Genomic DNA, 16546 nt, shown 5'->3' on the forward strand with positions numbered 1-16546 from the left:
GTTTGGATACCGCATTCTCCGGCCAGCGCAGATGAGCTCAGCAAATGTTGTCGGCACTCGGCAGTACCTAAGGAAGGCAAGATCAATTTAGGTTGAGAATAGTGGGTACCACAGCTTTTGTATCCAGGACGGAATACCAATATTTTCGGTTGTTGCAATTGCTTTCTGCACTAATTATTTTATGGTTTTGTGTCCGTCGTGACAAAAATGGCATAGACATTAGAAGTTGAAGTAAAACGCACTGATCGGCCAATCTCACTGTCCGATATTCACCAAAGGTGATATATCGCAGGCCGATTTAAGACGAAAAACATATTGAAAACTGTTGAGCTCATTAGCGTAGGGGCGATAGATTTTAGTCGGTGCGTAATATATAGCAATACGAAAAGTTGCATTGCATCGCTAGATAGCTCGAAGACACGTGTCACCCATAATATCCGCCCAGAGTTTTCAGATGCAATACAATACGGCAAAGTCTTCTTCGCCAAAGGACTTCCCATAACAAAACTGCACCCCTTCCTCTGACCCCACCTTCTCCCCTAATTGTCGAGCTGTGGCCAGTTTCATTGGCCGGCCGCGGTCGGCGCTAGCGGCGCGGCCGGCCAGCCCAGCCGGGGGCGGCCGGCACGAGCTACCGACCAGTACCACGGGAACGTGCCGGCCGACGGGCCCACCGACCGCCGTCGACCGTTCACCGTCGACAGTCCAAAGAGGTGTGCTGACAGGGCAGTGGCGCGCTGGAGCTGAAACACATCGGCACGTGCCCGGAAAACAGCGCTGCAAACACATCAGCAGCTGTACCGCAGCCAGTGATTACCAAGGCAGAAACGGAAACGGCAGCAACGGTTTTTCTGACGGCGCAGGACGGCAGAGGAATAACAACGAACAAAACCAGCTCGACTTCTGGCGGAGGCAATATATCCGCCGGTATAACAGCAGTAACAGAAGCAACGGAAGACTGTGAGTCCGTCTTCAGTGCAGATGCGACACTGATACAATCGTAACGTGCCATCACGAACATCTCATCACGACCTCAGCCGTGAACGAATTACCGTTTCGGCGTTCGTGACGGTGACCGTGAAGGTGTCGTGAGGGATCCATGTCGCTTTCGTGACGAGTCCGTGACGAGTGCGTGACATTGTCGTGACAGGACCGTCCTGGTGTTCAGTGACGTCACGAGACCGGAAGAAGTGACGCGGATAGGAATGTGATGCGGTGATCGGTGTGCGGAGAGGCATGGAGATCGCCGTGAGATCGTGCATCTTGATCGTGATATTTGGCGCTGTGATGGGAGCGGTAACAGGTGAGTAAATATTGGAGGATTTATAGTCCAATAATGTTGATATTCTAAAAGATGAGTTAATTTAGATGATTGTTAAGTAATTATATCCCTAGAGCAAGTGCACATATCACTGAAAACATCATTAATTTAAAAATTATTATACCGTAGGAGCAGCGTCGGTTTCAAATGTTTCACCTGACAATCTATGGCGAATGATTGACAGTTAGCTTGGCACCCCATTTATCCTTTCCACACAAACCATGACAGCTTTCTACTCCCGTTCGATTTCACCCATGCAGAAAGCCTCGCATTCGATCGCGTCTCGCTTGCGTGGCGTCCTTTTGAGTCGGTCGTCGACATGCCGTGGTGGTGCGCGCGGCCGAGCGGAAGCGGGGTGGGGCCGGACGTCCGCCCTTCCTCTGTGATCTGCGCTGGCGGGGTGGGGCGGCGGCGGTACGCGGGACACGCCCCGGGGCGCAGCTGGCTGGCACTGCCGGCCGGCCCGCCGCCCGGCCCATCCAGGTGCGTCCGAGCGCCCATCCACCGGCCGCCGGCCGTCCGCGCGGGCCCCGATATGAGTTATTGCTCGTGGAGGAGTGTGCTGGGCAGTGGGCGGTGGCGGAGGAACGGTGGCGAATGAGGGAAGCGGCAGCGTAATGGCCGGAAGGACGCACGCGAGGGTTCAATGGTTGATGGCTGAATTTGACTGTGTTGTGAATGAGTGCGATGTGGTTTTAGATGTCGTTTATTTTCCTTGGCGATAGTGATAATTGCACACAGTAAAAAATAGGGGAGAGTGGGGTAATTTGGCCGGTGGTGTAAATTGGCCGCCCCCACCTGTACGATGTCTACTAAAAGTGAGTGAAATAACTCTAGTCTCTATTCATTTATCATGGGTAGAAATAACTGGAGGACAAATGTCAAAACTTTGCCCCTCGTAGTTTTATTCAAAATTAATAAAACGCTAATTTCATTAGAAAATGGTAACTTTTACTTCTATTTACAAAGTTGTATAACATGTAGTATTTGGGCTAAAAACGAATTCAGACATTATAGCGCCATTCTTGGGGGTGTTCAGCGGTTCCAAGAGCAATTTCATCTAATTCCATAAAGCCGTGATGACTTAATACACAAAAATTTCCAGAATGGCAATATGGGGTAATTTGGCCGGGACTAGCGGGGCAACTTGGCCGGTGCGCTCATGGTCACTATGCTGGGACGGCCGAGTTTTCATGGTCAATTGTACCATAAATGACATGATTCATGACCAACTTCGACTACTTTGATGCCTTACTTCCGATTGGTCAACTGTAAGAGCATGTGACGTCATCAAAGATTACCAAACGTTTTTTGCTAATAAATCCTTACATAAAAATGGTGCAGCCGTACAAATGGCCTCATTCTGTTCAGCTCGCCAAGGCGCATCGAATGATATGCATGATGACCTTGAAATCACGTGACCTTGAGGTCAAGCGACCTGAGGTAACGTGACTTGAGGTCAACCTTTGACCTTGACTTCTCGAGGTCAACACATATATGTTTCGATGCGGAATGACGAGAGAATTACGATGGTACTCGAAGTTTTGGCCTAGCTTGATTACTTCAAAAGTTATTCGTAAAAAACTGTCTTCGCATCTAGAGCCGCTAATTTGGCTATTTTGACCCCTGTGACCCCATGAGTCAACCTCCAAAATGTGGTAAATGCGTCATAGGACACACGTCATTGCTGAATCTGAAGCTGACTCGCAATATAACAGAAAATCCCGACCGCAAACTAACACCGGACAAATTGCCCCACACCCCCGGCCAAATAACCCTGCTAGTGGGGCAATTTGGCCGCCTTGCAGACCTTTGTAATACGTCACAATTTCAATATAAGTAATTACTCTATCATTTCAAGTTCACTGTCCAGTAAAGTAAAATGAATGCGACACTTGCCAGCGTTGAGAAAATGCAGAAATGTGTCGTCAATTTTAAGTTACATCGTTTTCTAAAAAAAGCGGCCAAATTACCCCACTCTCCCCTATGTAGACAGCGCCGATATAGTTAATGTTGCAATACGTCGTGTATACCGAACTTTTACATCGTCGACAGAATGTGGAGAAGAGACAAATTAGGATAAAATGGAATCTGCAAATGTGAACACTATTTTGTCGCCGTCTAAATGCAAGATTAGCAGCCAAAGACCGATGTTGAAAGAGCGGACCTGCTGTATGAAGAGATGGAGAGCGTTTAGCTCCACGTAAAAGTAGCGAGATAAAATCTAACCAACAACGAAATGCCTGTCATTAGGTCAATTTGCTTACATCACCCTCTTCAGAGCTCCTAATCGACAGGTTTCGCCATGGGAAGGTGCGAACTGCGAACTATGAGACGATTAGCTGAATCTCGTAACAGCCACACACTCTCACATTAAAAGGCAGGTATAATTATGATAAGAACTTGATTTAGAAGAGCCAAATTGAACTTGCGATTTGCGAAACAACATTGTTATAGCGACCGTTTTGTTACCCACTATTTTTGTCAAGAGTTTTATTATTTGCATCCCTTGCATGCAATATCCACTACTTGTACGTGTCTGACACCAAACACACCACTTTCTACCAGCAACCTTAGACCCAAGAATCCAGTGACCCCAAACTAGCAACTAGCAAGCAAACCCAGCCCCCCCCCCCCCCACGACATCCAGCACCGCCACTCGGGAGCACACCCCGTGACGGGCGGTTTTTACCTCAGGTGACGCCTCCTACGAGTACCGAATACCACACGGTAACTGAAGCCGAAGGTGGACTCGGAGGGGCAGGTTTTCGTAGAGTTGGAGTTACGGCACGCAAAGTGGCTTCAACACAGTATGACATCGGGACACGCTTTGTGTGCCATTTGATAAATCAAGCCATCAATAATACGGTACGATACATCCCATGCATTAGCATTACATGAATTGTCCATGCAACCGTTATACTAGCTGGGTAGCAATGTCACCACATCATCCACCTTGGGTCACCAAACTTTAGAGACTAGCAGCTAAGACACAGGTCATGAGTGTAGTTGACGAGATGCACTTTTATCAAAAATATTTCATGATATGGCGAAGGGTGCAATTTTCGTTTACATAACTTTGCCCAAGAATTCCGCATACACTGTAATGTGTGACACCACGAATCATCATTACGTTAGATAATAACCATCATTAGCATTATAGCGTGACTGTTTTACCATTAACTAGCTCTAGCATTTTATAAGAGTCAAGTTTTTATCATTTGGCATTCAGTCGACTCCGCCCAAGTGGGCGGCTTCTTTCATCCGGGCCGGCCAAACCCAGTGCTTCTTCTGCGCTACAGCACTGCACGTTTACCAACTGCCTCTATCTACATATCACACCCAGCGGCATTTCGCATAAGTTAGGAACGATGGCATCGTAAGCAGGCTACACGCCGTTCTATGTTAAAGAGTGTTTACATTTAAGGTACATCGAGCTCGCTGTTTATGCCATTCAGACATGTCTGTCTTCCTGTCACAAAGATTACGCCGTTAGCGTTTTGTCACGCGACCAAGCAGAAAATCTGGGCGTAAGCTGGGGCGTGAGGAAAGTCACGCCAATAAAAACCGGTGGACCAGATAATCATCTGTCGACCGAAATCAACAACAATACGTCACAATGTGGGCTGATCTCTTCGGGAGAAAAGATCTGTGTTTACATTGTGTCAGGAGTGACGGCGGCTTAGACGCCCGCAATGCCACATTTGACGTCCATCTGTCACCACTGCTCTTTCCAGCCCGTCTCCGTTGACGACCCCAGCTCTCTTCGCCGGCGACCCCTGCCCTCTCCGCTGGCGACCCCAGCCCGTCCCTACTGGCGACCCCAGCCTCCGACCCGCCGCCCCCTCGGTCCTCAGAGCTACCGCCGCGGCGCTGCGTACCATACCGCCTTCCGAGTTATGAGATAATCGCCTCTGAACGTCCCCTTGGGGTGCGTCTGCTCTGCATAATTCCACCCTCTGATTATCGTCCGCACACCGCTCGCAGGGCGCCGAGCTGAGGGCTGAGGGTGGCGCGCAGGCCGCGCCGCATGCGCCACAATTGCCGCAGACGCACCACAAACGGCGCCGAGCGCCATTGTCGTCACCGCAGACGGCGGCAATCACTCTGGAGTGTCTAATTAGCCAGATTAGGTGGAGGATGCATGGCCCCGGCGAGCAGCGGGGTACACGGGGAGGGGTAGATCTGAAACAGCGCCGCGTGGAGTGTTTAGCCAAAGTGCCGACCGCCGGCTGAGGGTGGGCGGTGAACTTGGTGAGTCATGTGACCGCCCCTGCTGGCATCGGTAATAGAAGTAGACCACTGACCAGAGCTAATGGCAGCTGGTTAGCTTTGGTAGGGATTGACATAAAATACTAAAATAGTTAAATGGGGGTCTGTGCCAGTGGCCAGTCCCGGGGCTATCTATATCTAGTTGGTATCGAATCGAGGGTCTCAGACAGTTTCAAGGCATGGTCAGCTATAAAATAAATGACAAGGGAGATGAATGAACGAAAAGGAGTAACTTGAATTGATGAGGCTCATTGAATAAGATACGAGATAAGCTAGTGGCAAACGAGCGAGGTTTTAACTGATTATCTATGAGGCGGTGAATTATGCTCTCATTAATTGAAAATAAGCGAACTGTTTCAGGCATAAAAGAGGACGGTGGACTTCGCAATGACTTTCAGCATATACTTGATACATGCGCCGTCCAGATCATCAGCCTTGAAATCACCCCTAAATCGTTCCAATATCTGCTGAAAACTGACAACATGCCCTCAAACTGCAGCTAATTAACAGCCGCATTGCTCTTCGGGAATGGCAGCAGTGATTTCCCGAAAGCAATCTGGATAATAAAACTACCTTCCTCGATCGCGCAGAGATTGACTTAAATAGAAAACTCGATGGCTGAATGGGATATCAGCAAGCCGAATTTCCAGTAATCATCCGCTAACGAGGTCGCTCCGGACCATATACTTCGAGATAACACACAGTGTGCCGATATATTTGACGCGAGCTGTCAGCACTGAGCAGATAGGGTTCACTCGGTGCAGAAGCTCCGCGGCGATAACGATATATAAGCTCAACGTGGCCCGGGGAACTTTTGCATTTTCAGTCTTAAGTAAGGAGTAAGTCTAAATCATGATTAACTGGATAGCAAAGCGGCCTTCTATACGAAGGATTTAGAATGCGTGACCTTTAAAGTACTAAAACACTTTCGATGCCGGCCAAATATGAGTATAGTTATTGGAAGCTGGGACACACTCCCTACAAAGGGACAGTAGCATTATTTTTCCAATGTTCCTTGTTGTTGTTCTTATTGACTTTGGAACGTTATCACAGGGGATGGTGTGACAGACAAAGACGATTATGTAATTTCAACCATGAAGCCATTACCGGTGGTGCTGGCCAAAAACAAAGGCCTTCATTTCCCCTCTCCGCGAGTGTGATCAGTGATGGGGATAATGATTTCAGTCGTCAAACCGTGCGGTAAACAAAGTCATCAGACACCGCCTACCCACCACCACTTCTTCTCCTCACTACTCCCCAGGCAGTCGAGAGGCATATATGCCTACTGTGCGCTCCCCGGGCAGTCGAAATGCATTTTATGAAATATATGAAATTTATGCATTTTATTAATTTATTTTATGACATATGAAATCCATGTCGCGCTTCTTACAGCAAACAATGCGTCTATTCTCATATTTGGTTGATATAAGAGTAAAAAGCTTGGGTAAGACATTGATAAATACATCTGAACAAAACTGTTCGTGATTTCAAAAAACAATTACACTAATTTGCTTTTGGACTAATCTCATCCATGAGTTTTGTTTTGACGATCTCTACCAGAGTATCATCAGCTGCCATGATTCCATCCCCCTGTCGTCCGCAGGTTACTCGGACGTGCACATCTCGCGGGTGCGTATGCCGGCCGTGGTGTTGAACGGCTCCCTACCCAGCGTGGTACTCGACTGTGACTACGAGCTGGAGACGGCCGACCGGACCGCCGCCGGCCTGGTGGTCAAGTGGTACCGCGACCGCAGCCCGGCGCCCGTCTACCAGTGGATCCCCGGCCACCGGCCGCAGGCGTTCGGCGCGCTCCGAGGGCACGTCAACCTGCGCCATGTCGTCAGCGATGACCCGCTCAAGGTGAGAGGAATGGGGGAAGTTTTATAATGGTGAAGAAGCTTGCCTACATACCTACGAATCTTGTAAAAATACAAGGAGTTGACACCGTTGAGCATATTGATCATGCGTCGTCATTTTTCTGTCCACTCCGCCAGGTGCACCGCGCCGTGCAGATAGTGCGTCCGACGACCCAAATGTCCGGTGACTACACCTGTCGGGTCACTACCTGGAGAGGGGTCGACTCAGCCACCAAGAAAATGATCATCTACGGTCAGCCTGGGGCTATACCCCCGTTCGAGCAGAGAAATGTGCGGTGTGATTGGCATTGTGCAAGAGACGGGACCAGTGGTAGAGGCTGCGGGCTGAATAGTTACAGCATTGTTTCTCACAGGTGACTTAGATGCCGCAAATAAGTTGTCGAAATCCTTTGCAGCCTGCAGATAGGTATCAATTAGTAAATATTCTACACGGTTGACGATAAAGCAGCGTGAGTGGCCAGTATCAATCCGTGAGAGAATGGTGTGCATATTGTCGTGAGCAGTCACGGGTAACACAAACGTGCTTTAATTTTCAGTCATCTACTATCGCATCTCCACCATGCATATTTTATGTCGTCAGCCTTTGATGTAGTAAATGTAAAAATGAGACTTCATAAAACATTTTTTATCATTAGGCAACTCATGATCTCAAAATGAGATTTATGTCCGAATATTCACATGATATTTCCACCGTTTGATTAGTCATAAAAATGAACATAAACTCGGAACATTTTGCCTCTTGAACTTACCGACTTAGTATATAGTAAGTCCAAGCACGTATAACATATAAACCAATTTCACATCAAATCATGACATTTGTTTCTCATTCATTTACGCTGCGATAAGACATATGGATATAAGAACGCTCATGCTTTGATGCTTAAGTCCGTGAAATATCACACAAACTCTCGACGAGAAGGCGATAAATTCCGGGGACCGGGTATCTAACTTTTCAAAGACATGGGACGCTGTGATACCTATACCTTACGCTGAGCTTCACTTGAGAAGGTTCAAACTCCCCGCTAAGATTTAAAAAAATGAGTATGAAATCGAATGCCACAAACATGAATGTTTTATGCCTTGCTATTTAACCATGACCACCTCCCATCAACGTCTTCCTTTTTGTCGCATCCAAGCCATGGGAATCATGCCAATCATCACGCACCGCACACCCTGTCTGCACCTTCGCTCATCAGCATACAACGTATGCTAACTAGGCAGATGGCTAACAAAATGCTCGCCAATCAACAAACACCTCGCCAACTTTCGCGCTAAATGACGACCCACCGTAACCCGGTGACCCGTGTGACCTCACATGACCTCTCCTCCCTCACCCTCCAGCGCCGGCCCAGTGGATGAACCTCACCAGCACCAAGCCGGCGCAACACCAGGTGAACATCACGTGCCTGGTGAACGGAGTCTACCCCGAGCCCGTGGTCGACATCTTCGTAGGAAGCTCACAAAGCAACAGGTCAGCCCGGCTTAAGCGCTGCCCCTAGCCAATTAATGGTTGGTAATTAGAAAACGGGCGTGCGTGGTGAACGGCTTATTGCAAGTCCTGCTGAGAGGTTAAAAAAGGCTTACACCCCTCGGCGCGTGTGCAGTTATGTCTAGCAGCAGCGCTGACGTTGTATGACCTTATTCGCTGAGTGTATATTGATGATAAGACTTGTGGAAGCGGTCAGAGACTAATCACTGACACGTTTTGCTGGTAGCAAGGTTGTGAAGCATACCGAATGACGAAGAGTTACGATTTTATCGTGCCTTCTTCTGAGGACAAGGAAGCTTCAAATTGATCGGTCGTTTCATCTTGTTCGAAAAAAAGGTTCTCCAAGATGTGCGTAGCTACCTAGCTAATCAGAGCTGATTTGGTCTTCTTGTTGCTAATGCTAGCTGCATTGGATAATCTCGGGCGTCAATGCCAGCCCAGCCTGATCTCACACTTGGTAAATTCAGGCTCTCCTTTGTATATCGGTGTCACCGACAAGAACCACAAGAGTGCTCAGTTGGCGGTCGAGCCGTCTCGTCAGCTCGCCGTCAGCACCGCGAGGCATCAGCGCGCGCCTCATCAGCGTTCATCAGCGCCACTCGGCCTTTCATCGGGCGCTCTCCGGCGGGGGTCCGGCAGCCCAGGGTGCCGCTCGCGTAATTACCCGATGTTCACCCTGATACTAGGCGCCGAAAAAGGGGAGCCGTGTCAGCTCTCCGGTCGCGCTTGTCGCCTCGATTTGATACCGATCGGCCCGTCTGACACGTCCTCGGGCGCACGTGCGGTGGTGAGGAAGCTCACGAATCTCCGGACAGCGGGATTCTCGGTGAAGAGGTCGGCGATGGGATTAATTTCGCCCCTCCGGAGATGGGATGTGTCCGAAGGCGACAGAGATCCAATATTAGCGGGAGCCGGCCGCAGACGGAGCGGAAGGCTTTTGACAGCTTAGGAACCGTTTTTCCGCGGAGAAGGAAGGTATTATTCCGGACAAGTTTTAAGAATTCAAAGGCGTCCTTGAGGGTCAACTGCCGGTTTATGATCGCAGTATGTGATGTTTTAGATCCTGCAGGAAACTTGAATAATGCATGTTTATCCAAGTCAGTGTCAGCTTGCGCGCCTTCGCACCGCCGACGCTGATTACATTAAACGTAAATGCAATGGAACTCAACTGTAAGCGGATGCTAGAGCAATGTAAGACAATTACAAGTTGGTAATGCCCGGTCATCGCCGTAATCCCCCGCGGGGTCCGGGAGCGACGGGAACTGAGCCGAGCCGCTGAGATCACAACGGGCCAAAGCAATCCAACAATGTCCAAATACAAAATCGCTCTCTTGTAACATGTAAAGCAGTCTAGCGCTGGGGATTAGCGTCAGCACAGAAGCCCTGAGCTCTTTGACGCCTTGTGTGCCAAATAAGACAGGTGATGTCACACACCCTTGGGCAAACCGAGACGCCTCTGGAAGCAGCTCTTCAGGATGGGACATCAGCGCTTTTTAATGACCCGTCTGATCGCTGGCCAGGTGATTTGAGGCTTCGGGTGGCCGATTCCGAATAATTTCACGCCGCACGAAAGCGCCGCAGCTCGCGCCTCCCACCTACTGTGGAGTAACACCGGTGACCTGCTCCTGACGCAAGGACGAAGCCGCCGTGTTTGGCCGTGTGGTGACCTATGCGGTCTTGTTAAGGTCAGAGATGTGACAGGGCGTCCACTCGGCTTTGAATGTCGTTTGACGCGTAGGCTGCTGACGCAACGTGAAATGCTCATCGTTGGGACATGGCCTGAGTTTTTCCGCCAGTGCTGTGGTATTTACAAATTGAGCAATGCCCGTCATCTAAATTTGAGTGGTCCTATGCTCCTTTGGATGTTTAAATTGATGTACGCATTCCGGAAATGCGTTAGGTTAATTGAAACACTTTCATCATGAGGGCGCGATCTACAGACACGCTTAGTCATGTCCCGAGGAAACGCGCAGAGAAAGTGGAAGAAGCTAGAGCATCAGTCGTTAATATCACTGCGTGACCACGATGATGAGCCGCTGGCCGACGGCGGCCTTATCGAGATGATTGCTGTGTTTTGTGGAACGCGCTGGCACAAGCCGCCCATTTCTCCAGATTTATCACGGAATGGCGAACGGAGAAACAGATGGGCGACGATAGGCAGAGGAAGGATGATGGGACAGGAGAAAGCATAGTCGCAGGAAAAATGATAAGGGATAAAAACATAACTGATAATGACAAAGACGTTTTTGTTAAGAAATAACGTCAGGTTTCAATATAAAACGTTCAAGCTTCACTTTCCAAGTCCTAGTCTAATAACAGCATTTATGTTCAGTCACAAACTTTGCTCCTTTCAATCAGCTCTATCTTGGCTCATATATGTACATTGGCATTGCCGAGATTCGTAGGTGACTTCATTGGTTCAACCACCAATCACGTTCACCCCTCTTCCTATTCGCCCACCACTTGACTCCTCCTCTATCGCTCTTTCAGGCGGCGGATGCGCGGTCTGCGCGTGGAGAAGTCGTGGAAGGACGGCGCGTACACGGTGCGCGTGCAGAAACTCGAGGAGGACCGGCACTTGCCCCCGGAGGCGGTCATCGAGTGCGTGCTCACGCTGCCCGACACCGACTACCGGCGCAGCAGGAGGATCATGTACTTCCACGGTGGGTGTACACAACACAGAACACGGTTGACGGTATAGACGGTGCGGGCCGTCATTTACCTGAGCTTAGAAGGAAAGGTTAAGGGAAATCACATAAGCTTAAGGAAGTGTCCGATTAGTCATGGTCAGCTGCGACAAATATTAGGTTGTGTAAACAAGCATAAACAGACTGCGTTTGTTACTTCCTATTACTGCAAAAATGGATTTCCTTTGATCAATTTGCTGTTTTACACTAAACATAAGGTTTAACATGTGACCCTTATCTAATAAACACAGCAATATGCACATCATCAGGTAGTTTTCATTTACACGTGCATAAAAACGGTATGTGTAGCTAACATTGCGATGCTAATTACAACATCACGGCACACCACGATTATCACAAAAGTTTGCGCCCATTCGACTAATTGCCTACAGAGCCTAAACACCATCACAAAAGGCGATGCGCATAGCACCACAGACCCATACCGGGCAGCGTAGTGACACCGCTACACCGTTCGGCTGACGTGCACAATTAAATCCCGCTGTGAGAGGGCGGAGTCCGCGATCCGCACTGAATCACGCCGACCAAGGTCACTGGCTCGGCCGCACGCGGGCCACTGAGGTCAAATGTCCTGTCGCACGTCCGATGTGCGCTCAGAGGGGCGGGGCGCGCCGATCGTCACGAGATACGGGACAGATCAACGCCATCAGAGCGGGGCCAACGTGACGGGTCACGAGAGGCCGGCAGCGCGGAGATGTGCGTGGTTGGTACCGGGAAGAGAGGCGACGAAGGACATTCTGAATTTGTTTATCCTGTAGGATAAATGATGATGAATATGTAGAATAGAATATGTCATGATAAAATGGATCAAATCACAGGACAGTAGGGGCAAGGGACATTCAATGATGTATTCGCGCAGTATTTTGTTCCCTTTTTCGAGGTGGTTGGCCGATATCAGGGTTGCTCGCAGTCCTTCGCCTTCAGCCACGGCTTCCACCTCCCAACCCAGCTAGGATTCGGTCCGGTGACAGTCACCTTTCCTCTCCCAGCTACGCGGCAGTCATGTCAGTCCGTTGCAGCACTCTCCCTGTCCCTGGGAGCCACGATTTCAGGCACTGACCGGGGTTCCCACACCGGTGCAGCGGGTTCCGAGGGGCGCTGGTGGTCCCAATTGCGGTCACTAACCAACACGATGGAATGTAGAGACAGGTGCACCGGGTACTGACCTCAGGGGAGAGGGCATTGCAATTTCGCTAACCTCAGAATAGGAGCACCGGGACCCACGACAGAAGGGCACCGTCGCGCCGTGGTCGTGGTGGCTTTAACTTTACTTAAATTAAGCTTGAATCTTTGAAGTTTAAAGCTGTCGTTTTTTTTGTCTTGCTGCCAGATCCTAAGGTTATCTTTTTATTAGCCTAAAACTTGTAGGAGAATTTGTTTGAGTATGACCTGGTTCAAGAAGATATAACATCACCATTCAATGGCGAGAAAACGCAGAGAAAGCACGCACACTTGCATGAGCTCGATCACTTTTTGCTAGCGCTTCATGTCACGGTCATTCCGGCCCAATACCCCTCTCCCAGTGTCTCATCACTGCATCTCACACCGCGTGTCTCATCACCCATCTTAATTACTCTGCACCAATCACAGCGGAATGCTCTCAGCCACCGCGACAGGCTTTCTTGTGCACCGGTCTAATGAACTGGAGCGGTCGCGGCTAGCCGCGCGCGCCCGCCGCCGCACCATCCCAGCCTGGCGCGTGCGCAAAAAGCTCACTGGTCGCGTTGGTGTTGTTTCTCTGTGCACACAGGCACTGCACCCCAGTCGCTGGCCTCAGTTCGCGGAGCACCATCGGCACCAGGCAAGTGGGGCGTGGTCAGCATCGCGCAAAGACGCACTGCTCCGCACGTGCGCGCACTCTGCACAGTGCATGTCTGTTTCTCGACGCGTGCACGTGCATCAGTGGCGCGGAACTTCGACCTTCAGTGTTGATGGGTAGATAAGCTATGATAGGACAGGACCAATTAATTTCAATCCTGTTCAAAAGATATGGACTGGTTGTGCACGTGCAGAGAGCCTCGCCGCTGCCACGATGCATTTTATCATTCTTAATGTGTCAATTGTTGAAGGGCGCTGCTTAGGTACGTTAAAAACCACCTAAATAATGTTGGAAAACGTTTCCTCCAGATTATCTTACGAGGCTTGATTCCCCAAAGACGGAAACAAATGATGACCATTATAAATGACGGCAAATATTTAATCATTTTTATTTCTTTTCAGAACCAGGCAGATACAGTCTAAGTGGTAAGTTGCATGTGCTTGAGACACAAGATAGTCAAGTATTTACTTACTGATTGTCATAGATATGGCCTTTGTTACTTTGATTTATACATCGCATATATTTTTTAATAAAACATGATTTTCTTATGAACCATTTGCTAAAGCGCATCAGCCACTGAGTCCTGATCCACTGATGCCACTGAGTCCACAATTCTTTAATTCAGAAATGATTTATTTGTTGGTTCATTCACGCAAGCAAAGCCATAGTTGCATCCCTCCCATGTTGACGGCTCGCTGCGTACCCTACAGGTTCGTCCAGTGCGGTATCTCCCCTCGTGCTCCTGACGGGCCTCTGTTTGCTCTGGAGTCTCGGAATCAGTCTACGACTTCCCACCTAGACGCGCTGGTCCTCCGAGGTTAGCTATGTGCCTATTCCTAAACACTTGAATAGCTATGCCGGGTCCACCACTGAATTGCTTCATGGTTGGTATCTTACGCTGGTCGTTCCCGTATAAACATCAGAAATGCATATTGCATCTTTTCAAAACTATCAACCCAAACTTCAGAGACATTTTCAGATGATCTTACGCTGGTCGTTCCCGTATAAACATCAGAAATGCATATTGCATCTTTTCAAAACTATCAACCCAAACTTCAGAGACATTTTCAGATGATTTGTGGTTTTAAACATTAATTCATTTGCAATGAACACCAGCATTTCACTAAACCTAGCATAAAAATGCATGGTATTCTTCAAAAATAGATTCATATTTTTTATAAATAAAAACTTACCATAGTTAGCCTTCGGCTTCATATAAATGAAAATCACGCCAATGCGCTTTATTCACATTGAATAAAATAGCTGTCCGCATTAACCAATAACCATGTTTGCCATAAAACTGATAACTTCGGTCTGTTTCAGGGCGGGTCATGTCTCATACGGGGAGTTTGTGAGGAGGCCACCGCGGCTCTAGTCAACGCTGAATGTGACTGTCGTCAGAACAAGAGGGTAGCTGCATGATACGGTGGTCTTCCAGGACATGTGTGTTATCGTGTAAGAAAAGATATAATTCATTTTCGTCTTCACCTGAACGTCAAGCACAATGTTAATTAGATTTGTTCAATATAGCATTTTGTATTGACAGTTGCATAATTGATTATGTTACTCTACGGCTAAGTTAAGCAATCATTTAGCTAGCTCTATGCAAGGAATGAAATAGATATTGTGTCAAGCGTTCTTATGCTAATGTGAAAATATTTAATGATAGCAATACATGTATTATATAGGAACATTTGTATATAAAGTTATCTAGCTCAGTTATTCTGGGAGACACCTGAATAACCACACTGAAAAAAATAATGACACCTAAAAGGGGTGTTTTTTGAAGCGTACCAAAAACGCGCAGTTTTCTGGAGTCCGATTACACCCGGAATCAGACACTTTCTAGGGTATTATGACACTGGTTGAGGGCGTATTTTTATACCGTACGGCGAGAAATGAGCGGACGAAGTTTTGCGGACGAAGAATTGCGCGACGAAGAAATGCCATGCAAAGATTTGTCCGGATACGCTGCGGTATCAATTGATTTTCGGTGACCCAGACTCCGACTCCAGCTCCGGCTTCCAAAGTCGCCGTCGACTCCGACTCTGACTCCGGCCACAACTGTCAACTCCACCCGACTCTGACTCTGACTCTGTAACCCAGGTGCGAACCACAGCTCAGGTCCAGTGGTTTGAGTCAATGCCCGGCCAATCAGCAAGCTGCATTGTCGTGTGACGTCATTTGTGTTCAAGCCATGCCGGTCCGCCACGAAGATGAAATAACTCGACCTTGCAGGAAAACCGTTAGGAAAGCCGTTGACTTCAGTTGCCGGAAGTGTGCCCACGTGGGTGCGTGTGGTGTGAGCGGGGAGAGGAACTTATTTGAATTAACGCGCTTTTAATGTCGCCAAACGTTGTTTAAAGTGTAGATTTACTTCAAGTAATAGTGCTTTAACGATAAACTTCAGATATTATTTGTAGTTTGCTCAGCATGCGTATTTAAACAACGAGGCGCCCTGCGCTCGGCGAAATTTTGAAGTAGGACAAGATAGCAACGCACCATGGAGACGGAGGTAAGTTTTTATGTCATTAAGCTGCAGAATAACTCTACCTAAGTAAGTAGCAATAATCACCGGTTGATGGAACTTGTTGAAATGTGAGTAATTCCTTACGGTGAATGGAGTTACCGTGTCACGGACCCATGAGCCTTACGATAAGTTTTCATTAGATTTCGCCATACATTTCGTGCCCAAATGTTTTGGAATTTATTGTTGCATATAAAATAAAGAATGACATGCATGTATTGTTAATTTGCGTCACGTGGTTAACAACTGCAATTATGACTCTGTTGGAGAGTGTATTTTGATCCCATCAGGTGTATGATTCCGAGAATCATTTGACAATATCTGGTATAAAGACTGATTGAAAAGAAGACGCCATCGTCAATAGATAAAATTGTAGCTGCAAGGGTGAAGACACATGTAAGCTACATTTAAAGTCTCGTTGCAGTCTGGCTAATCGTTCCTATAAGCTTCAGAAGCAGAACATCGCTGATGTATGACGCTAACAGGAACAGGCTCTGCACCGGTATAGAAAAACCATCCCAAGAGTCATTTGACAC

General features: G+C 48.2%; 1 protein-coding gene across 1 annotated transcript; it reads left to right on the forward strand.

The window, feature by feature from the left end:
* Positions 1-640: 640 nt before the first annotated feature.
* Positions 641-15174, forward strand: LOC122385838. The gene is made up of 8 exons (XM_043374419.1): positions 641-1303; positions 7197-7453; positions 7588-7702; positions 8812-8941; positions 11450-11622; positions 13885-13908; positions 14194-14300; positions 14807-15174. The coding sequence occupies exons 1-7, from the start codon at positions 1237-1239 to the stop codon at positions 14280-14282; spliced, it is 855 nt and encodes a 284-aa protein (XP_043230354.1). The 5' UTR covers positions 641-1236; the 3' UTR covers positions 14283-14300; positions 14807-15174.
* The last annotated feature ends 1372 nt before the right edge of the window (positions 15175-16546 follow it).

This window comes from Amphibalanus amphitrite, unplaced genomic scaffold (genome assembly GCF_019059575.1).
Source record: "Amphibalanus amphitrite isolate SeventyFive unplaced genomic scaffold, NRLGWU_Aamphi_draft 000233F_arrow, whole genome shotgun sequence".
Taxonomy (NCBI): domain Eukaryota; kingdom Metazoa; phylum Arthropoda; class Thecostraca; order Balanomorpha; family Balanidae; genus Amphibalanus; species Amphibalanus amphitrite.